The following is a 20061-nucleotide window of genomic DNA, read 5'->3' as shown; positions in this document are numbered from 1 at the left end:
CACAATTAAAATATACAACTATGTACTGGGGGTATTTCGGGAGAAAAAGCAGAAAAAAAACAAAAAACAATAACTATAAAGGCTAAGGGTAGAAAATATATAATGGCAATATAACTAATATAATGTATAACAGCAACAAATGCTAAAGAAGACTATGACAGCACAGTGAAGCTGTGACAAATTTTAGGGGGGCAGGTGGGATTTAGCTGCACAATAGAAAAAAGTTTAAAAGAGGTTGCAAGTCCCTAATTATCAGATAAAAGACAAAGGAGGAAATATCTTTGGTGATATCTTCACACAACAATTTAACCGTATAATTCTAGAGGACACTGGATTCAAGGACTGTTCTCTCATATCCTTTTGAGGATGGGAAAGGAGAATAAACAAGGGCTGCACTGGAGCACCTCTATTTACTCACATGCCATCTCTTCCCAGGAGAAGGCAGCAAGGGATTACAGATATGCCAAGAGGGGAGAGCACCAGGGCAAGCAAGCACTGGTCCTCAGGGCTAAGTCTCTGCTAGGGTACTCTGAGGAGAAAAAAATGCTCCTCAGAAAGAAGGGCTTTGCCCTTTACCAAGCCATGGCCTACAGAGGGTAAACTGCCTCTAGAGCTATAAGCTTTAGTCTTCCATTTGGATTAGTCTTCTATCTAGATTAAACCTAATCTCTCCTTCATGAGAAATCAAAAAGTAACAGAAAAAAACGGCGGGGGAGACGGGTAGGTCTGAAAAATAGGTAAACCCAAAGCCTGAAGGTTCTATGAATGTCCTCAAGCACAGAGGACAAAGTTCTAATCCTGATCTTAGCCAGAATTCATACTAGCAAGCTCCTATATCACTCCATTCTCAGGGCTCCTTCATGACTTCCCACTGGCAACTTAACTTCAGCTCAGTCCCCTGAATCCAAGAACAGAGGACCAGATCCAGGAGAAGCCACTCCAAGAGCCCCCTATCTTTAGTGACAGCAAGCACAACTCCAATTCCAACCACTTGGGCTCACATCCATACAGGTTTAGCTATTCTGCAGCACTTTTAAACCTGGAAGTCAGGTAAGGGTAGGCAGGGATGGAGACACGGGGGAGCCTCAAGCTCAGTGCTTATGTGCAGCCTGAAAACTTGACACAAGATAGGCCTCCAGTCAGAGGTCATCCAGAGGTAAGAATGAACACCTTCCAAACACACCTCTGAATAGAAATCTGAAGACTGAGCCTAGAGCTTAAGGGAACAGGCCTGACACTCAAGTCTCTGTCTCAGGCACATAGCTCAAGTGGAGAATTTGGTCTGGCTAGTGGGAAGTCCCAGTAGCACAATGGTACAACCCATTCCTTATAACTCCCACAAACTGAACCAAATCTCAAGTCAAATAAGATCAAAATTGAGAAGCCACACTATATGGAGCAGAAATCATTAAAAAGACAATGTTACATAAATTTATATTGAGTAACAAACATATTTTCACATAGCAGAATGAAATGAAGAAACACTTACTTCTTTGTCAGTTTTTAACAAACTCTCACTACCAGCCACTGAAGGGGTGCCTAAGGCCTGCCCAAGAGGATGGACCACTGCATTTGCCACCTCTCGCCCAACACTCTCTGGATAGCTGTGCAGCACACTGGTATGGCCCTGATCATTCTGAATCACCAAATGCAGCGACCTCCACTCAGAGTACATCGTGCCGCTAAAAGACTATCGAAACAGCACCTGAAAAGACAAAACAGAATTATATGTCAAATTATACCATTGAAAATTAACAAAAGTAAAACACAGATTTACCCTACATAGCAAGACAAAGAAGCTATAAATACATTGCCTCAAGAAGACGGAGAAAAAAATCATGTCTAAATGTTGTGAGAATGTCCTAAAATAGCCTCATGGTGAGATCTGGTAGGAAAGCAGACCCTGAGAAACAGCTGTGTGAGCACCTCCCCAAAAGAGCCTTCAGAAGCCCTGGAACAGAGCTAGGGCAGACGGCCACTATGCAGGGGGATAAAATAATCAGATTTGGTACACTCATAGCATGAGGGAATCTTCCTCATTCTACGTTTCAGGATAGAAAAAGACAGAAGAACGGAGTGCCCTAAGTAGGAAAGGGAAACAAAGGAAAGAGTTTAAGACTCAGATTTTTCAGTCAACAGTTTCCGAGTACCTATTACAGACTAGAAACGTACCCCAGCAATTTCGTACCACCATCCTCAAAGCAGACAAAAAATTCTTTGAGAATATTTCATTCCCTGCAGCAGTGGCACACAAACTCCCAGTAATGGAACACCTGGAAGTGACAGCGTCCTTCAGAAAACATATTAAGAACTGCCACTTACTGAGCATTTACTACATGCTACTCATGCAGACATCAAAACAACTCTATGAATATTAAGTAATGTTATCCCTACTTCACAGATGGAAAAACTGAAGCTTAAAAAGGTTTACTTCTTATCTGAAGCTTCAGAGCTATAACACGGCGGAGATGGATTTTGAACCTACATCTGTTGGGCTCCCAGGGACCATGCTCTTAACCACGGCAAGTACTGCCTCTCCATATCCCATAAATTCTCCATGATGTGTACTGCTCCTCCCTATGCTGTACATTCTCCGTGAAATGGTATCTATGTCTACCATACAAATGAGAAATTTTAGCCACAGAAAACATATCCATATGAATGCAATGCAAATATTACAATCATAAATGCCACATTCATAAAGAGAATCAAGGATAGTTAGCCCTTTCCAATCAATTCTGTTAACTTCCACTTTCTACTTGCTCTGAAATCTGTTTGCCTAGCCAGCAAAGTTTAAGCAAAATACATGGTTACACTTAATCTTTAAAAAGTTCTATCCCTTAAGCAAACTTTTCTTCAAACTGGGAAGAGACTAGAACTGTTTACTTTTATCTTGGAAAACCTCTTCCAGCTCAACAAGTATCAGTGTTTTTCAAGAGGATATGACGTTTGAGAATCATGGGCCTACAGAATAAAGATCAAATTCCTTAGCACAAAGGTAAGGTCATTCATAGACTGGTCCCAAACCACCGTTGTTTGTTCTTTCTTCTTTCCATACAGAGGAACCTACTACCTTCCCTCTCCTCTCCTGTGTACCCTCCCCTCATCTTATTCAACATTCTCAGCTTCTTTTGAAGTCTCATGGACTCTGGGCCCAGTTACCTCTCAGTGACCCTATGAGGTCTGATGTCCTCCTCCTCTGGACCAAGAGGCCCTGAAAATGGAAAGGCAGGAAGGACGAACCAGAATCAAACAAGGTACCTACAATTTGAAGGAAGGGTAGATGCAACTATTAAAATTGCCTCAGTTTCCTCAGGATTTATAAAGAATCCTCCCCAAGGCTATCCTGGTGCCCCCCATAAATAAGCACTCTCAAAAATGGAAAAGGAAAAGCTCTGATAGGGAGCCATCCCCATCAGATGACAACTTATTCCCACACCATACATTTTTTCTCACCTTTTTAAATTAACATATATACATACATACTTATACATAATACACACATTTATATAGTATACCATACAGTATAATATATATGTACATACACACACTATATATATTGTCTTACATAAATACACAAGAAATGTTATACTACACATTTTTTTTGTTTATTTTACTGTAGTTTTTCATCCTTTTCATTTTTTCTTTGGCTTCATTCCTTGTCCAAATAGTTCACTCCCCTGGATAGGTAATCCATCTTAACAACCCAACATTTCCTCTTGTATTTTGCTGTACCCTAAGTCAATCATATTAAAATAATTTATACACATGCATAGCTAGGGAGTGTATATCTTTCTATATATTGTTTTCTTCTGTTCAAGAGTACCACATCAGTATCCTTTCAATTTAATACTCTTTTTAATGACTGTGTAATATTCCATGGCACAGGTGTGACATAATTTATTCAACCAGTTTCCTAATGATGTGCATTTACTTCATTTTCCATTTTTTTGTCACCAAGAAATAATGATGCAATAAATATGCTTGTTTATATATCCTTGAGCAGTGGCCTTTTAATTTCTATGGAACAAGTTCCAAAGAGTGAAACTGTTGGATTAAAGGGTATACATATATTTTAATGTTAATAGGTCTTGCCAGATTGCTTCCCAAAAAAGCTCTAACAACTCTCACTGACATTAGGAATGGATGAGAGCCCTTCCCTCCTCTCACCCACAGCCTCCTGCCAGGAATCAGCTTCCTTCTTTCTTTCCTTCCTTCGCCAATTTGATGGGTATGAAATGAAATTTCATTATTCTAGCCAAATATTTTCCTGTATTTTATAGCTTCTAGTTTTGAGTCTGGCTTAGGTGATTTCTCCCTCCCATTCCCTTTATCAGCATTCCCCAAATTATGGGTCATGAAATAAATGTAATGGGTAATACTTTTGTTTTTAATTATGTGGAATAGGATATACAATAAAGGCATCACACATAGTAAAGGTAAGCAATGTTCTGTGATGCTTGTTTCCCCCTTTACATATGTATACGTTCTGGGTCACAACACAAAATACATTTATTATGTGTCTAGGCCCAAAAGTCTGAAAACATATCCCTAAAGTATATATGCAGTCTACTACATTTCTTTGCAAGATAATTGCTTAATCCTTCACACTTAAGTTTTATATTCACTTAGAATTTACTTCTATAAGTGGTATAGCAAAGCTCCAATTTTATTTTCTTCTAGACGTATAGTCAGTAGTGCCAGCATTATCTATTAAAAATACATCCTTTTCGGGGCTGGCCCCATGGCCGAGTGGTTAAGTTCACGCGCTCCGCTGCAGGCGGCCCAGTGTTTCGTCGGTTCGAATCCTGGGCGCGGACATGGCACTGCTCATCAGACCACGCTGAGGCAGCGTCCCACATGCCACAACTAGAAGAACCCACAACGAAGAATACACAACTATGTACCGAGGGGGCTTTGGGGAGAAAAAGGAAAAAATAAAATCTTTAAAAAAAAAAAAAAATACATCCTTTTCCACTGAACTGAAATTTTGTCATAAATTAAATTCTCATTTATAGAGGAATGTGTTTACAAATCTGTTCTGTTCAATTATTTGTCTCTTCTTATGCTAATACAATAATGATTTAAATTCAGTGGCTTTATAGAATGTTTTAATACCTGGAAAGGAAGCCCCCTCCACCTCAACTATTCTTTTTCATAATTTTATTGGCTACTCTCACGCATTTTTCTTCTATATAAAATTTAAGATGATTTCACCCAATTAAAGAAAAGAATAAAACAAAACCTTGCTAGAATTGCAACTGAAATTGCTTATTCCACCTTCCTAGCCTTCTTCTACGGCCACTTTCCCACACATACCCACCTCCCACAAGCTATGGCCACAAAGAACTACTGCCGATTGCTCAAACCCAACAAGTTTTTCCAAACCCTCTATTACTGTTCATGCTACTCCCACTGACTGAACTGCCATTCCCCACCCTGACCCGCCTTATGAAGTACTCATCCTTCAAGGCACAGCACAAACGTCCTCTCTGGTAAAACTTTTCTTGACTCCTCAAATCACCCCTCCTGCCCAGCTCTGAATGCCTATTACAGGCTGTTCATAACAAGCTGCACGTTAGCTTATCCGTTAACTGTGTAAAGATATCTTCACCACAAGTATGTCAACCTTTTTTGAGTGGAAACCTCACTTCCTGAATCTTTGAGTAGTTCCTGGCACGTAATGGATACTGAATAAATGTTTCAGGATGTCAAGGTTTACCAATGGGGACAAGGAAGATGTTAGAAGGTGTTCCCTTAATTCCACTGAAGGATATCCAAAATTCTGCATGCTGTGTACAAATAAAAATTGAAAAATGTCCATTTGTTTCAAGCTAATTATTGGTCAAAACAAAACAAAACAGTTGGATGGTTTCCAAATACTTAAGGGATATTTAATGAATATTTAGCATCCTTTCCAGACAACACAGTATTGGACGAAAAAATGTTTTAAGAAAAAAAAAGAACTAGCAAGCTCTCAAACTCCATCGTACACAAGTCATCAAGGTGGCTCTGATTTAAAATACAGACTCCAAGGCCCCATCCCTAGAAAGCTCTATGTCTAGATTGGGGCCTGAGAATCTGCCTTTTTAAAAAACAGCTACCACCTCTCCCAATTATGAAGACAAGATTACCATTCTTTAAAAAACACTTTGAGGAGCTGGCCCCGTGGCCCAGTGGTTGAGTTCACGTGCTCCGCTGCAGCAGCCCAGTGTTTCGTCGGTTTGAATCCTGGGCGCAGACATGGCACCGCTCATCAAGCCACGTTGAGGCGGTGTCCCACATGCCACAACTAGAAGGACCCACAACTAAGAATACACAACTATGTACCGGGGGGCTTTGAGGAGAAAAAGGAAAAAAATCTTAAAAAAAAAAAAAAAAAACACTTTGAAAGACCAATCAAAACAGGTTTAAAAGCTCTTAAATTCTTCTTAAAAACGATACAGTTTTTAAATGAAAGAAATTTTAATTCTTTAAATGTATTAATGTTTAAATGGTCAAATGTAAGAAAATGAAATAAATGCTTTCAGGAAACACATAAAGTAGAAAACTATAGACAGGATACAATGAAAAAGTTGAATTAAAATATTAAAACATACGTAACAGAAAAAACATGTTAAATTTTTTTAAAATACATATAAAACAAAAATATTAAGACAAAGACTGCATTATAATTACAGGCAAATTAAATAAAACGATGAAGAGAAAATAAATTTTGGAAACAAACATGAAATCAAAGAAACACAAAGTAAAGCAACTAAGGTATCATTTTGTACCTATTAAACTAACAAAACAAGCAATAAAAACTCAATTCTAATTATACTGATTAGGCGGTAAGGCCAACAGAACACATTCAAGATCTTAGGGCAATGGTTTTCAATAGAAAAGAACTGCCCCCTAGGGGGCATTTTGGAAACAGTAAGTGCACTTTTAGTTAACAGAATGATCGGGGTGTGCTATTGGTATTTATGGGCCGAGTCAGGAAATCCAGACATCCTGCAGTGCAGGAGACAGTCCTTGCAATGGACAATATTGCTACATTTTACAGGACGTTTAAATGTCTGCCAGAAAATCATCCTGTTCTTAATTGTTTAAGCCTAAAAATCTAACTCCCTTTTACACATAAATACAAAATATTTTGTGCTATTTTAATATACACTGAATTTTCAGTAACGCAATTAATCATGTAAATTGAGGAAAAATTTAACGTTTTTATGTACAGACTCTTACTACGCTAAGAATTATTAACCATTTCAGAAAAATCACATCACCAAAGGCCATGCCACTTGTGGTATCTGAGTTGCTAATACTACACACGGCTGTGAGGAACACTATCACGAGAACTACCTATTTACTGATTTATCCTTTATTTCAAAATGTCAAATATAAAGAAAAAGTGCCACATTACAGTCTTACTTCTCCACTTGTAAGGAGACCCAAGCATCGACCACTTCATTATGTCCTCTACTATAGCTGTACCTGAGCATTTTTATTGAAATACTAATTTTATTGGAAGGATAGTAATTTATGCTTTTCGTTTCTTATCATTAAAAGTTTCATAGGTTTTTTAAAAATTCTATGCGTTGGTAGGTTATATATTGTTAATTTCAGAATAATAAAGAGGTCACTAGCAAATATTAGGTCTGAGAAGGATGAAAACCACCAGTCTAGGAAACAAACACGTAGTGTAGTACGTAGTGAAGTGGGTAGAGAGGGCGCTGTGGCAAACTACAAAATACAGGCTCTCCTTAAAGGGCACAGCCACTAGTCAGGCCCGGCCAACTACTACTTTGAAGGAATGTAGACCCAGTGTTACCACATGATCCAATTTTTCAAGAGACATAGAAAATCTGGACATTTCTGAAGTCATGCGCCACATAACAACATTTTGGTCAACGACAGACCACATATACAATGGTAGTCCCATAAGATTAGTACCATATAGCCTAGGTGTGTAGTAGGCTATACTGTCTAGGTTTGTGTTAGTACACTCCACAATGTTCACACAACAAAATCGCCTAACAAGGCATTTCTCAGAACATACTCGTCTTTTTTATTTTTTTTTAAGATTTTATTTTTCATTTTTCTCCCCAAAGGCCTCTAGTACACAGTTGTATATTTTTAGTTGTGGGTCCTTCTAGTTGTAGCATGTGGGATGCCGGCTCAGCATGGCTTGATGAGCGGTGCCATGTCCGCGCCCAGGATCCTAACCTGTGAAACCCTGGGCCACTGAAGCAGAACATGAGAAACTTAACCACTCAGCCAGGGGCCAGCCCCAGAACATACTTGTCTTTAAGCAACGCTTGACTGTGCTCTTCAAATGTTGGCAACTAAGTCAAGTTTAAAAAACACACACACAATGTAGGCTAAAAAGAACTCATTTGTGGGTCAATTGATGCCTTTAATCAAAGATAAGGGCATATGCTAGTTTTGGTAACTGAATTAGCACAGTTCTTGGGGAGGGAGGAGAGAGACGTATGCTATGGATGAGCTATTGCTGCTCTGGAAGTCACCCCAACCTGCCTGTGCTCCAGGGGCTGGGCTTATAACCCAACTACGGAGATCCTATAACTTCACTTTGTTTATTTTTGTTGCTGTTAGGGGAAAAAAAAGATGAGGGTAGAGTGTAGTGTGACAGATTTGGTAGGGTGACTTCTGATGGGCCCAGTTTTGTCAGTGGGAAGCCTACTCTTAAATACACAAACAAAAACCTCCTCTTACTGTTACCTCTTACTTAGCTCGGGCTGTCCAAAGCAACAAATCCAGAGATCTCAGAGAACATCATTACTTTCAGGAAGCAGAAGTGCTGCACAGCCTAGGTCCTCCTGGGCAAGGATGTTCATATCTGCATCAACCTCTTGGGACAGCACCATGCCAGAACCTTGTTGAGCCTTGATCACTAGCTCACTTGCCATGGGGTTGTTTGTAGCTCTATCCCATCAATAAATTGGCACACTTGTAAGGCACCTCAGGCTGATGCCACTTTTCTAACCATCTGGCCAGGGATAGCATGACTCTTTTGCCAACACATAGCAGGAAACACAGTAGGTGCCTTGACCCAGTAATACCACTTAATTTATCCTTATAAACCAACTCAATAGAAAAATGCACAAGACATTCACTGTAGCACTGTACACAAGATTGGGAAGTGGGCATATTAACTGTCCATCAATAATGGGGTAACTTCGTAATTAGGGCATATTAACTCTATATGCTATAACGTAGCCATTAAACATAGAGATGAGAAGCCTGAAAGGCATATACAAGACTGGTTAAGAGACAGGGTTCTGAAACTAGACTTCTTAGATTGAAATCTCAGCTCCACCACCTGCAAGCTGGGAAACCTTGCAAAAGCTACTCTGCCTCTGTGTTTGAGCATCCTCATTTGTTAAACGGGGAAAATAGCCTACTTCAGTGTTGTTGTGGTGATTAGAGAATCAACATATGTAAGATGTCTGGAACACATCCTAATCAAAAGTAAGCAATCAATAAATGATAGCTAGTATATGGAGGGAGAAAAAGTATATATCATGATTACAACTAGATAAACATATAAACATGACTAAAGATTAGAAAGAGCACAGAGAAATGCAAGGAGTTTTAACTGAGTGGTAGAACTGTACAATTTGATGTAATAAGTTTTTGTTGCTAGATCTTCATGTCATCGAACTGATAAGTATATATCAGCATCCTGACTATACATATGAACACTGAGACAGTGGCAGGAACCACCAAGTTGATTTATTCAATAAATAGTTATTAACCACCTACTATGCATGATGCAGTGTTAAGATCAGGAAAGAGAAATATAAGTTAGAAAGTTAAAGTGCTAAACGCCATTTAAAAAAAAGCCATAGGCAAGATATTGTGGAACTTCAGAAGACAAAAGATTACTCTTAAGTGAAAGAAGGGTTGTGCTGGAAAACAATAGGATAAGATTAGGTAAGACTTTAGTATGTGGGGCATATGATTTGGGTATTCAAGGAAGGTTACAATTTTAACGGAGATAAAATTGAGTGGATAAGAGTGAGAGTAAGAAGGGGCAGGTGGAGGAAAAAAGAAAAATATATAAGAGGAAGGGTGCTTACTTCAAGGAGCAAAAAACAGCACCAGAAAGTAAAAACCCAGAGTAGCAGAAGAGAAAGCTTTAAGTAGAAGGTGGTAAGGTTTCAAAGATAAGAAGTGGCCAATTTTGAAGGACTATGAATACTAGGATTGGAGATTTGTAATTAATTTAGTAAAAACTGGGGGGAGAGAATGAAAGTTTAACTTTATCAAAGGAATGATACAACAGGAACTCAATTCCTATTAAAGAAGTTTGATGGAAGTGTCCACAATAGGCTGAAGGGACAAGAGAAAAGCAAACTCCAATGTGGCTAATAATTGAGGAGGAGGAGGCAGGAAGGCTGGGGATGCGGCAGGGAGGGTTGCACTGCAGTGAGATATAAACATAACTATAGTCAGATGATTAAGGGGTTTGACTGCTATGTTTAGGATGCCATAAGTCTCCTCCCCAGATAGGCTCTGCCCAGCTGAGCTGCTAGCAGAGAAGTCTCCACCTTCGATGCTCCAGAAGTAAATCTGATAGGAGGAGGGGGAAGAAGGTGAAAGTGCTCCTCTACAGATCACTTAATTTCTTTCCCAACTCTACATGTACCCATTTTCTAGGTAATCTCTCTGGAGGCTTCCATTCTCAGGTGACTGTGTTCTGGTTAACAGCTTACGGCTTGTAGGCTCTACCACAGAGGAACATGAAGGTCTGGTCTAATTGACAAATTACCAAAACGATCGATATAGTGGTGGACACACTAAGACCAGAGCCTGACATTAACTACATCAATTGATTCAACCAATATTTATTACATGCCTTCTATACATCCAGCACAGGGAACATAATAGCAAATAAACATCATCCCTATTCCCAAGGAGCTTCAAGTCTAATTACAGAGAACAAATTTTAAAACTTCATAAAGTAAATCCACATATCAGTTATTGCATTAAACAAACACTTATTCAACACCTGCTACGTGTTAGGTGTTATCCTAGGATGTAGCTACACAATATAAACAGGACACAATGGCTGCCCAAGATAAGGTGTCATAGTGAGGAAGACAAGAGAAATCCATGACACCACAATAAAATAGAATTCAACAAGATAACTGACATGATGAGGTATGAAGGTAGCATCACAAAACAGAAAGCCTACTGGAGATCTTGCTTGATAACAGTGTACCTTTGTATAACTGATCATTTTCAAAGAGTTTTCACGTTACCTCATTTTATTCCAATAACAAGCCTGGAAAGTTAAGTAAGACAGATGTCATCATCCACCAGGTGATGGAAAGAAAGTAAGGCTATGACTTGCTCAGGGTCACATCAAGTAACAGTAGAGCTGGGACAAGAAACTCTACTTCCTGCCTCGAAGTCCAATGCTCTTTCCTCTTTTTCTGACTCCATACCTCATCGTATGACCTTGGACAAATCACTTGGCATTTCTTTCTCATAGTTTCCTCATCTGTAAAACAGGGAGAATACCGACAGTACCTAGCTAAAGTGACTTGGGAACAGGATCAAATAAGGCAACATAAGTCAACATACTTTGAGATGTACAAATGCCAAGTACACATTATCAGGCATACCTTGCTTCTCTCAGGAAAAATAGGGTACAGAGTGCCAAAACACTGGTAAACAAATGAACTGTGCTAGATTTTAAGGCACACAAGTGCACCTAAGGTCATCGATATAACTTTATGACTAACAAAGGTAAAAAGGATCATAGCTCATATTTGTTGTAGTCTGACTGATCCTGCAAGGCAAATATCAATCAAGTTTGGCTAAAGAGGAATGATTCACCTATGCACCAGATTCTATCTGTTAGGAATCCTATCAAACACCTGAATTACAAAAAAGACAGACAGGTTCTGCCTGCATTCCTCCCTAAAGTGGAAATAGGTAGTTTTTGATAATCTATCCAAAAAAAAAATCAATACCCTGTCTGCCCCACCCAAGCACCACCACAGTTCTCATCTCTTATGACTCAACTCGCTCTGTCCAATATCCACACGTAACTACTTAAATTTAAATTAAATTAGAGATTCAGTTCCTCAGTTACACTAGTCACATTTCCAGTACTCAAGAGTCATACGTGGCTAGTGGCTATCATATTGGACAGCGCAAATAAAGACAGTTCCATCACTGTGGAAAATTCTAGGGCAGTACAAATAAAGACTGTTGTATCACTGCGGAAAATTCTATTTGACAGAGCTGCCTTAGGCACTATTACTTTTATTACAACCCTGACTAGACTATAGACTCCTTGAGGACAGGGGCTGTGTCTTATTTACCTTGGTATCCCCAGTTTATATCGCAAACTACATGTCATACATCAAGCACTCACTTTACATCTAAGTGAGTATCTCAAACACAGCAGACTACTCTGTCCACTTCCCCCATCCCCAACACACAAAACAACAAGACATCCTCTCACGGGTAGAATGGGGGTGGAAGGGGACATTGCCACCAGGGGAAGGAGGCCTGCTTTCTAGTACTAGATGTGCTAGAAGCCAACCAAGTATTCCTGGGCAAGTATGTACTTTCTTCATCTATAAAAATTAGAATTAAACTCCATGTACCTTAATTCTAAAACTTTAATCATTTTGCACCAAAGGAAACCATGTATTCTATCAAAAAGGCCTTTACACATGACAGGGAACATACCTGGTAACACCGATGGGTATCTCAAATTAAACAGAATCCATTTCTAGGTCTCAGGCTATCACGATTAGTCACTTTTGGTCTTTAACTGAGTATGTAGAATTTTTCACCTTTACTTGGGCAATCAACTAGACTTAAACCTCAGGCTTAAAGATTGAGTTTCTTCCACGTGCTGAGGCCAGAACTGGATACTCTGTCCATATCTGATCAGAGAAACAAGGGCAAGTTTCCTGAGTATCTGAATTTAACATGAATTGTTCCATCAGTTTCTCTATTAGCCTTAGCCTAAAAATTGACAGAACAGTACAAAACTGAACCAAGAAAATCTTTCAACAACAATCCTTATGGTGTAAAGAACGTCATTATACTAAATGTGTATGTTTTTATTCAGTCCACATACTTCACCACATTTAACTGCTTTAAAAAAATCGTTACTGTCCAAAAACCTCTTCATAAGGACCCTGACACACATACTCACTTTTTATAAACCTTACAGGGTTTTAAGACCGGCCAAGAACAAATACAATCTGAATCACTGCCCTGCCTTCCTTCAAAACTTGTAAATATGTTAGGCAATAGCAGTTCAGGCATTCTGCAATAAATATATACTAAGTTTGTCAATTCCTCTGACATCAAGGTTTTAATCTTCATTAAGTGCTTCTTCTGTCATCTCTCCTGGTGACTAGGGTGAATATCAACGGCAAGTTTATCTACTAGTATTTCCCGAGTACCAATAGATCACTAACACTCAGTGGATGACAACTAAACACTTTGTTGGACAACGACGTGGGGATCATATGCAAAGTCGTAAGGGCAATAAAAAGGTTTCCACTACAGGACTGATTGTGTCTGACTGTGATAAAATCAGACATTAAAAATCAACCAATGTTGACCGCACGTAGTCCTACATAGTGCCTTGCCAGTGGTAAGAACTCAACATGTTTGTTCAACTGCTAGATGGATAAATTAATGAACCTAAGTAGAGATTTCCAAGCAAAAAAACAAAACTCTATAGGCTAAGAACTACCGAACACCTTCTGCAACAAAGGAAACAGAGAAAAATGTTTGCAGTATGAAGTCAATGACATACAAAGGACTCAATCTTTCCATTCAGTGAAATCTTTATATGTCAAAGCACTGAGCGGAACATAGAGATGAACACACGGTTCAAGTTGCTCATAATCTAGTAGAAGAGACAGAAATATGACACAGAAAAATAACTGGTAAATTCCATTATGACGTTAAAGAGCAAACAGGAAAGACCCATGGTGGCTGGGGGGTCACAGAAGACGCATCTTGAATGTCGGGAATGTTAGGATTCAGGCAGCCAGAGATGGGAAGAAAAAGATATGTGGATGAGTGTAAGAGGGAGCAGAAGTGTCTGCGTTTGTGTGGAGGGGGGAGAAAGCATGGAAAATAGTCTCAGCAGAGGAACAGAATACACAAAGACCCAGAGGTTGAGACACTATATCCATATGTACTGTCTATTCAGGAAGATTGCAAATTAACAGTTTTGCATGAAATGTATACACTTTAAAAGGTCCAGCTGACCCAGAAATACTGCAGAGAAAGTTACTTCCCACCCCAAAAAGGCTTTCACAAGGTGTAGCAGTCAGTGGGCCTAATGAAATGATTCCTGCGGGCGGAACTTGCATTTTCAACAAACTCTGATGATTCTCCTCCACTTAACCTGGAGAAATAGTGAAACGTCTGTTGAGATGCAGAATTACCTGCTGCGGCAGTTCCCAAACTGCTGCACCCTGGAATCAAGCGGGCATCTTTCAAAAAAAAAAACTAATGTCTGCCTCCCACTCCCTCCCACACCCTGATTTAATTGGTCTGGGCGTGCCACCCGGGCAGAGGGCATCTTTAACAGCTGCCCCAGTTGATTTTAACGTGCAGTAAAGTTGGAGAGCCACTGACCTAATTGTTAAGAACTTGAATCTGGAGTTAGACGGCCTGGGTTCAAATTACCAGCTGCGTGACTTTAGGCAATAAGTCACCTAACCATTCAGGGAGGGCCTCAGCTGCCTCGTCGGTAAAATGGGGATGATAACCCTACCTTGCAGGGCTGTTGGGAAGTTAGATGTGGTGAACGTAATGGCCTGGCACGATGCCTGGCCTATAGTAACCGCCCAACAAGGGCTGGCTGTTTATTCTCACTATTAACTCTTCCTCACCCGACTGTCACCGTGCGAGGGGCAGCATCGCCCCCACAGGGCGGCAGCAACTCGACCAACCTTGCTCCTGGACCAGATTCTTCGCCGGAGTTGTCGAGCTCCGCCACAGACCCGCCTCCTCCCCCTGGTCGCCGGGAGGGAGCTTCGCCCGGCACTGGCAGCCCCCAAAGGCTAGACTGGGACTGAACCGACCCCACAGAAGCCGCCGACACCAAGGCCAAGCTGCCCAGGGCCCCGCGGGTCCCCCCAAAAATGCCGAGATGCGGTTCCGAAGGCCGGGCCCTTGGAGCACCAGGGGCCGACAAGCAAGGCTGAGCCGCCCCGAGCGTGCCGGGAGGGGTAGGGCGGGGAGGGTCCCGCCGCGACGGGGAGGGCCGCCCGGTTACCTGAGGCGACGGGCGGGGCCCGCATCGCTGGGGCGGGCGCCGCCGCCGCCGGCCGCACTCGGCCTTCCGCCTCACGCCACCCGCGCCATAGGGTAGGCGCCTTCGTGCCCCGGCCGGCTGTCCTCAGGCGGTGGGTCCGTCCACCAGTCAGCTACTAGCCGAGGGTGCCCGGGGACGACGAAGGCCGGTCAGGCCGGCCGGCCGGGCTCTGCTCAGGCAACTTCCGACTGCCAGGGGCGGCAGCGTCAAATAACTCCCCGAGCCGAGTGGGTCACTGCGCGTGCGCGGCGCGCCTGATCAGAGATTTCTCCGAGTCCGAAGCAGCGGCGTCAAATAATTCCCGAGACATGGAGCCGGAAGCTGCGCGTGCGCAGATATCCCAGATCGCCGCGCGGGGCATTCCCTCCTCCCTTTCCGGATCAAGTGGAGCGGGAGGAGTGGGATGACGGATGCGCAGTCCCGATCGAAATCCGGCTGGGGAGGCGCTGCACTTGTATCCCTGAGAATTCACCTGCACTCCGCCTGTGTTCTGTGCGAATGGAGTAAGGGTCTTCTCTGCAATGTTATGACTCACCCAGGTTCTAGGAATTTCTCACATCCCACCATTACAGCACCCTTCCTTTGAAATGTTGTCTTTTACCCGCCGCCCCTTATTACCTGGGCATAGCGTTAATTATGAGCAATGCTCCCTTCCAAGCCAGGTGTGGGTTACAAAAATGAATCAGACATCAGATTCGGAGCCTGTCATTAAGGAGCTGAGTCTGATAGAGGCGATAAAACATTATTAATAGTAATAATAATAGCAAGAGATACCAGTTTGAGCACCTACAATGCATCACGCATTTTGTAAACTACCACTTTCAATAATTTGGTTTCAGCGTCATCGGAGAAAATAATAAATACCATTAGAGAGGTACAGCTCAAGTGGCTTGGGAGTGTAAAGGAGGAAACTTGGGCTGAGAGAGAAGAGGAGAGAGAATCTGTCCTTGATGTTCAGAGCGGAAGGCATCAGGGTGTTGAGTAGTGCTGGAGGCATGATTATCTGAAAAGAGCAGAATGGAGCAAAGAAGATGCTGACTCCTTACCCTCAGTTAGAAGAGACCATGAAAGAAGGAGTGACAAGGGAATTGGTCTCTTCATAGAAAGGATAAAAGAGAGGAGTGTTTCCTCAAGACCTTGTCTCCGCCCACCCCCCAGCCCCAAGGAAAGTAGCTAAAGGAGAGAAAAGGAAAAAGAAGTAAGAATGTTCCAAGACAGGAACAGGGCTATATCCAGGTCACTTTGTGGATCAAAGCAATACATTTCAGTTAAATGCAATGTGACAAATACTGTAAGAGGCTCACTCAGTGTTTATTCCAACCGCTTATCCCTTGCCTTTCTACACTACAGAGGCTGGGAAGCAAAGCACAGAGTTCCCAACCTCTCTTGCAGCTAGGGGCAGCAATGAGACAAAGTTCTGGCCAATAAGATGTAGGAAGAAGTCCCAAGGGAGAGCTTCCCTTCCAGAATAAAAGGGAAGTCCTTGGAGAAGTTTGTAACCTTCACCTTTCCCCTACTTCATGCTTGGAACTGAGGCATAATGCCTGGAGGTGCAGTAGCCATCTTGAGACCACGGGGAGAACAGTGCTAAGGAAAGTGGAACAGAAAGACAACAGATACCTGGTTCTCTAGGACATACTCAGCAGCTGCACAAACCCTGGACTGCCTTCCTGTTTTATGAGGGGGAAAAAATTGTTATTTAGACCACAGTTTTTTGGGTTATCTGTTACTTTCAACCAGACTCATTCCTAACATCATAATATTGGACACCTGTAATATTTCAGACAGATAAGGGGCTGATAATGGGGGTGACAAGTTGGAAGAGCAATGAGTGATGGGAACTGGAAAAGTGACAGACACAGAGGACTGGGAAACTGTCTAAAAGCTCTTGGGGAAATGATAGAAATACATCTGTCTCCCACTTGGTGACTTTAATTCATTCCTGAAAATACTGTCTCTAAGTGAAAAGCCGTTAAATGAAAAAATACATATTTTCACTAATTTTAGTGGAAAAAATATGTGTTCAATTCTAACCCAAGACACCTAAATATGTTTAACAGAAAAAAATATATCAATGGAACAATGCAAACAAAAATTGTGTAAGCAATAAATAATTTTAAGTTAAGAATATGGCTTTTAGGGGCCAGCCCCATGGCCGAGTGGTTAAGTTCACGCACTCCACTTTGGCAGCCCAGGGTTTTACCGGTTCGGATCCTGGGCACGGACGAGGTGCTGCTCATCAAGCCATGCTGGGGCGGGGTCCCGCATGCCACAACTAGAAGGATCCACAACTAAAAATATACAACTATGTATCAGGAGGCTTTAGGGAGAAAAAGGAAACATAAAATCTTTTTTTTAAAAAAAAAACAGAATATGGCTTTTACATAAAAGGTAAGGTATGAGGGCTGTTATACAGACCAGAAAGACAAGATTTAATATTCAGTGGGGGTTGGGGGAGGAAAGATGTAAATGAGTTATTTTTTTGATGTGATATATTTTTCTTTACCAATTTTTAAGATTTTTGAGGGCTTCACTTAAAGTAACATAAAAATAAAGTTGTAACACACAGAAAACACCTTGAGGGAAAATTAAAGACTAAACATCAGAACACTTTGGAACATGAGGGGAAATTGAAGAGTAGACTGAAGAGACATATGAAATGCTATACAGAGTAAAACATTATGTATTCTCTAGATAGATATAGTACACAATTCATATTTGTTCCACATCATAATTTCTACCTAGAAACAGAGAATAAATTGGGGGAATGTCTTCATCTGAAACTGTTATGTCAAAGTATGACTTTGTATCATGTACTTATTTACTGTGTATTAAAAGGCATTGCACTTGAAAGAGGAAAAAACGGAGCAGTTGTATTAACCTTTTGTGGCAGACTTTTTTCCAAAGTTGGCCACACCAATATGGATATAACCCATGCCATGGTTCTTCCTACAATGTAACCAAGACTCTTCCCACTGAGAGATGAGAGCCATATTCCCTCCCCTTGAGTCTAGTTGGGGGCTGTGACTGTACTGACCAACAGGGCAGAAGTAATGCTATGTGACTTCTGGAGCTAGGTCGTAAAGAGGATACAGTTTCCGCCTTTTGCAGTACTCACCCTGGGAACCCACCCACCATGTGGGAGGAAACCCAGGCCACATGAAGAGAGCATGTGGAGGTGTTCCAGCTGACAACCTGAGCTGAGGTCTCAGCTGACAATATCGATGGCCAGACATGTGAGCAAGGAAGCCTTCAGATGATTCCAGTCCCCAGGCTTCAAGCCAACCTATCTGACACCAAGCAGGGCAGAGACACTGTTGAGCCCAGTCCAAATAGCAGATTCACGGGCAAAATAAATAATTGTCATTCTTTTAAGCCATTAAGTTTCGGGGTAAATTGTATACAATCATAGTAACTGGAACACTTTTTAAGAGCCATAACTGAGGAGAGTTGCTAATGGAACAGTTATACGACAGGTATGTTGTCTCTAGCCAATTTTTCTTTTTCTCCCTTTTTTAATTGTGTGGAACTAGCTTGGGGTAGATAACAGCTGGGAGGACTGATACTGTCTCTCCTGAACCTAACACAATACGGGCATAGCGTAGGTGCTCAGTGACTGTTTGTTGGATGGATGGGGAGGTAAATGGATGGTGGATGGATGGTTCATTGGCTCAGCATTGAACCCACTTTCTTGCTGCTACTGTTAAGTCTTAGTGAATAATATCCAATGGCTAGCGGTAGTACCATCATCAGATCTAGGTAAGAGGTCCCCTGCCCCAGACCCTGTGCGTCAAAGAGTACTGCGCCTTGTACTGGTATTCCTCAGAATTTTCTAAGTGTCCCTCCAAGGCCAACAATGCCATCTTGGTAGGGTGCCCCAATCCAGACCAGGCCCCATGTGAGTCTTGTTTGCCAAAAGTTTCTACCTTGAAATTTTGTAAGTCTCACTCCAGTGGTTGGGACTGGCCAGAAGCAGAAGCACCGTCCAGGCAGGGTGATGCAGTCCCAGACCATGTCCATACCCTGTGGGTCTCATTCTCTGTTTCTTCTCTTTGAAGAGCTCTTCAACCCTCCATCTTACTACCGCCCCTCTCTCATTTATGTGCAGAGTTGACCAGATGCCCTGAGGCGCTCCAGGGCTCATATATGGAATCATCCTGGACCTCATGGCCAGTTGTGGTCCCAGAAGGACAGCCTGGCAAGGAACTCACTCTTGCTAGCAGTGTATTTGTTTTGCCAGCTTGTGTGAGTTTGGGTGGCCAAAATAGTGTTGGCATGCTGATTTTGGTGACTCTCACTCCAATTGAAACCAGGGTGAGTTTAAGACCCTTAGCTACCAACAGACCACTGCAAACACTGGGGCTTGAGCTGTATGTGTCTGCCTGGGCCTTGGCTCATACGTCTCTGTTCAGACCACAGTGCCGCTCTGACCTACTGCAGCAGGGATGATGAGGGAGAGGGACAGTGGGCATCACTTGCTCTGTGTATTTTGCAGTCCCTCCACAGCTGGCCCCAAGGTAGTCCCTCACCCTCTTTGGCAGGAGGGGCCGTGCCTATCTCCTCCAAGGACTTCTGAGACATTGGTCCGCAATGCAGTGTATCTTCCCAATGATGTACTTTCTTGCCTCCAATAGATGGGGTAACATGCTGCTCTCATCTGTCTTAAGCCATGGAGAACAAGGGATGGGTGTATCTTGTATAAATGGGACTGCTCTTCTCACTCTACTCACAGGCCCCTTTCC

The 20061-nt window shown here is 41.9% G+C and overlaps 1 protein-coding gene across 18 annotated transcripts in view; it reads right to left on the bottom strand.

Moving 5' to 3' along the window:
• RALGAPB (Ral GTPase activating protein non-catalytic subunit beta) overlaps nucleotides 1-15911 on the bottom strand; it is a 91289-nt gene extending 75378 nt beyond the window's left edge. For 4 of the 18 annotated variants that reach the window (XM_070589199.1, XM_008517412.2, XM_008517413.2 and 1 more), the window contains exons 1-2: nucleotides 15281-15566; nucleotides 1490-1705 (exon numbers count right to left, since the gene is read on the bottom strand). In XM_070589199.1, the coding sequence (XP_070445300.1) occupies nucleotides 1490-1675 (186 nt within the window). In that variant the 5' untranslated portion in view covers nucleotides 1676-1705; nucleotides 15281-15566. Of the gene's footprint in view, nucleotides 1-1489; nucleotides 1706-11273; nucleotides 11516-12717; nucleotides 12918-15280 lie in introns of all 18 variants that reach the window. The other 14 variants (XM_070589208.1, XM_070589209.1, XM_070589206.1 and 11 more) reach the window with 11 other exon arrangements.
• Nucleotides 15912-20061: the final 4150 nt, after the last annotated feature.

This window comes from Equus przewalskii, chromosome 21, assembly GCF_037783145.1.
Source record: "Equus przewalskii isolate Varuska chromosome 21, EquPr2, whole genome shotgun sequence".
Taxonomy (NCBI): Eukaryota; Metazoa; Chordata; class Mammalia; order Perissodactyla; family Equidae; genus Equus; species Equus przewalskii.
Note: the sequence above shows the minus strand (reverse complement) of the source record. Positions and strands in the feature narration are given on the sequence as shown.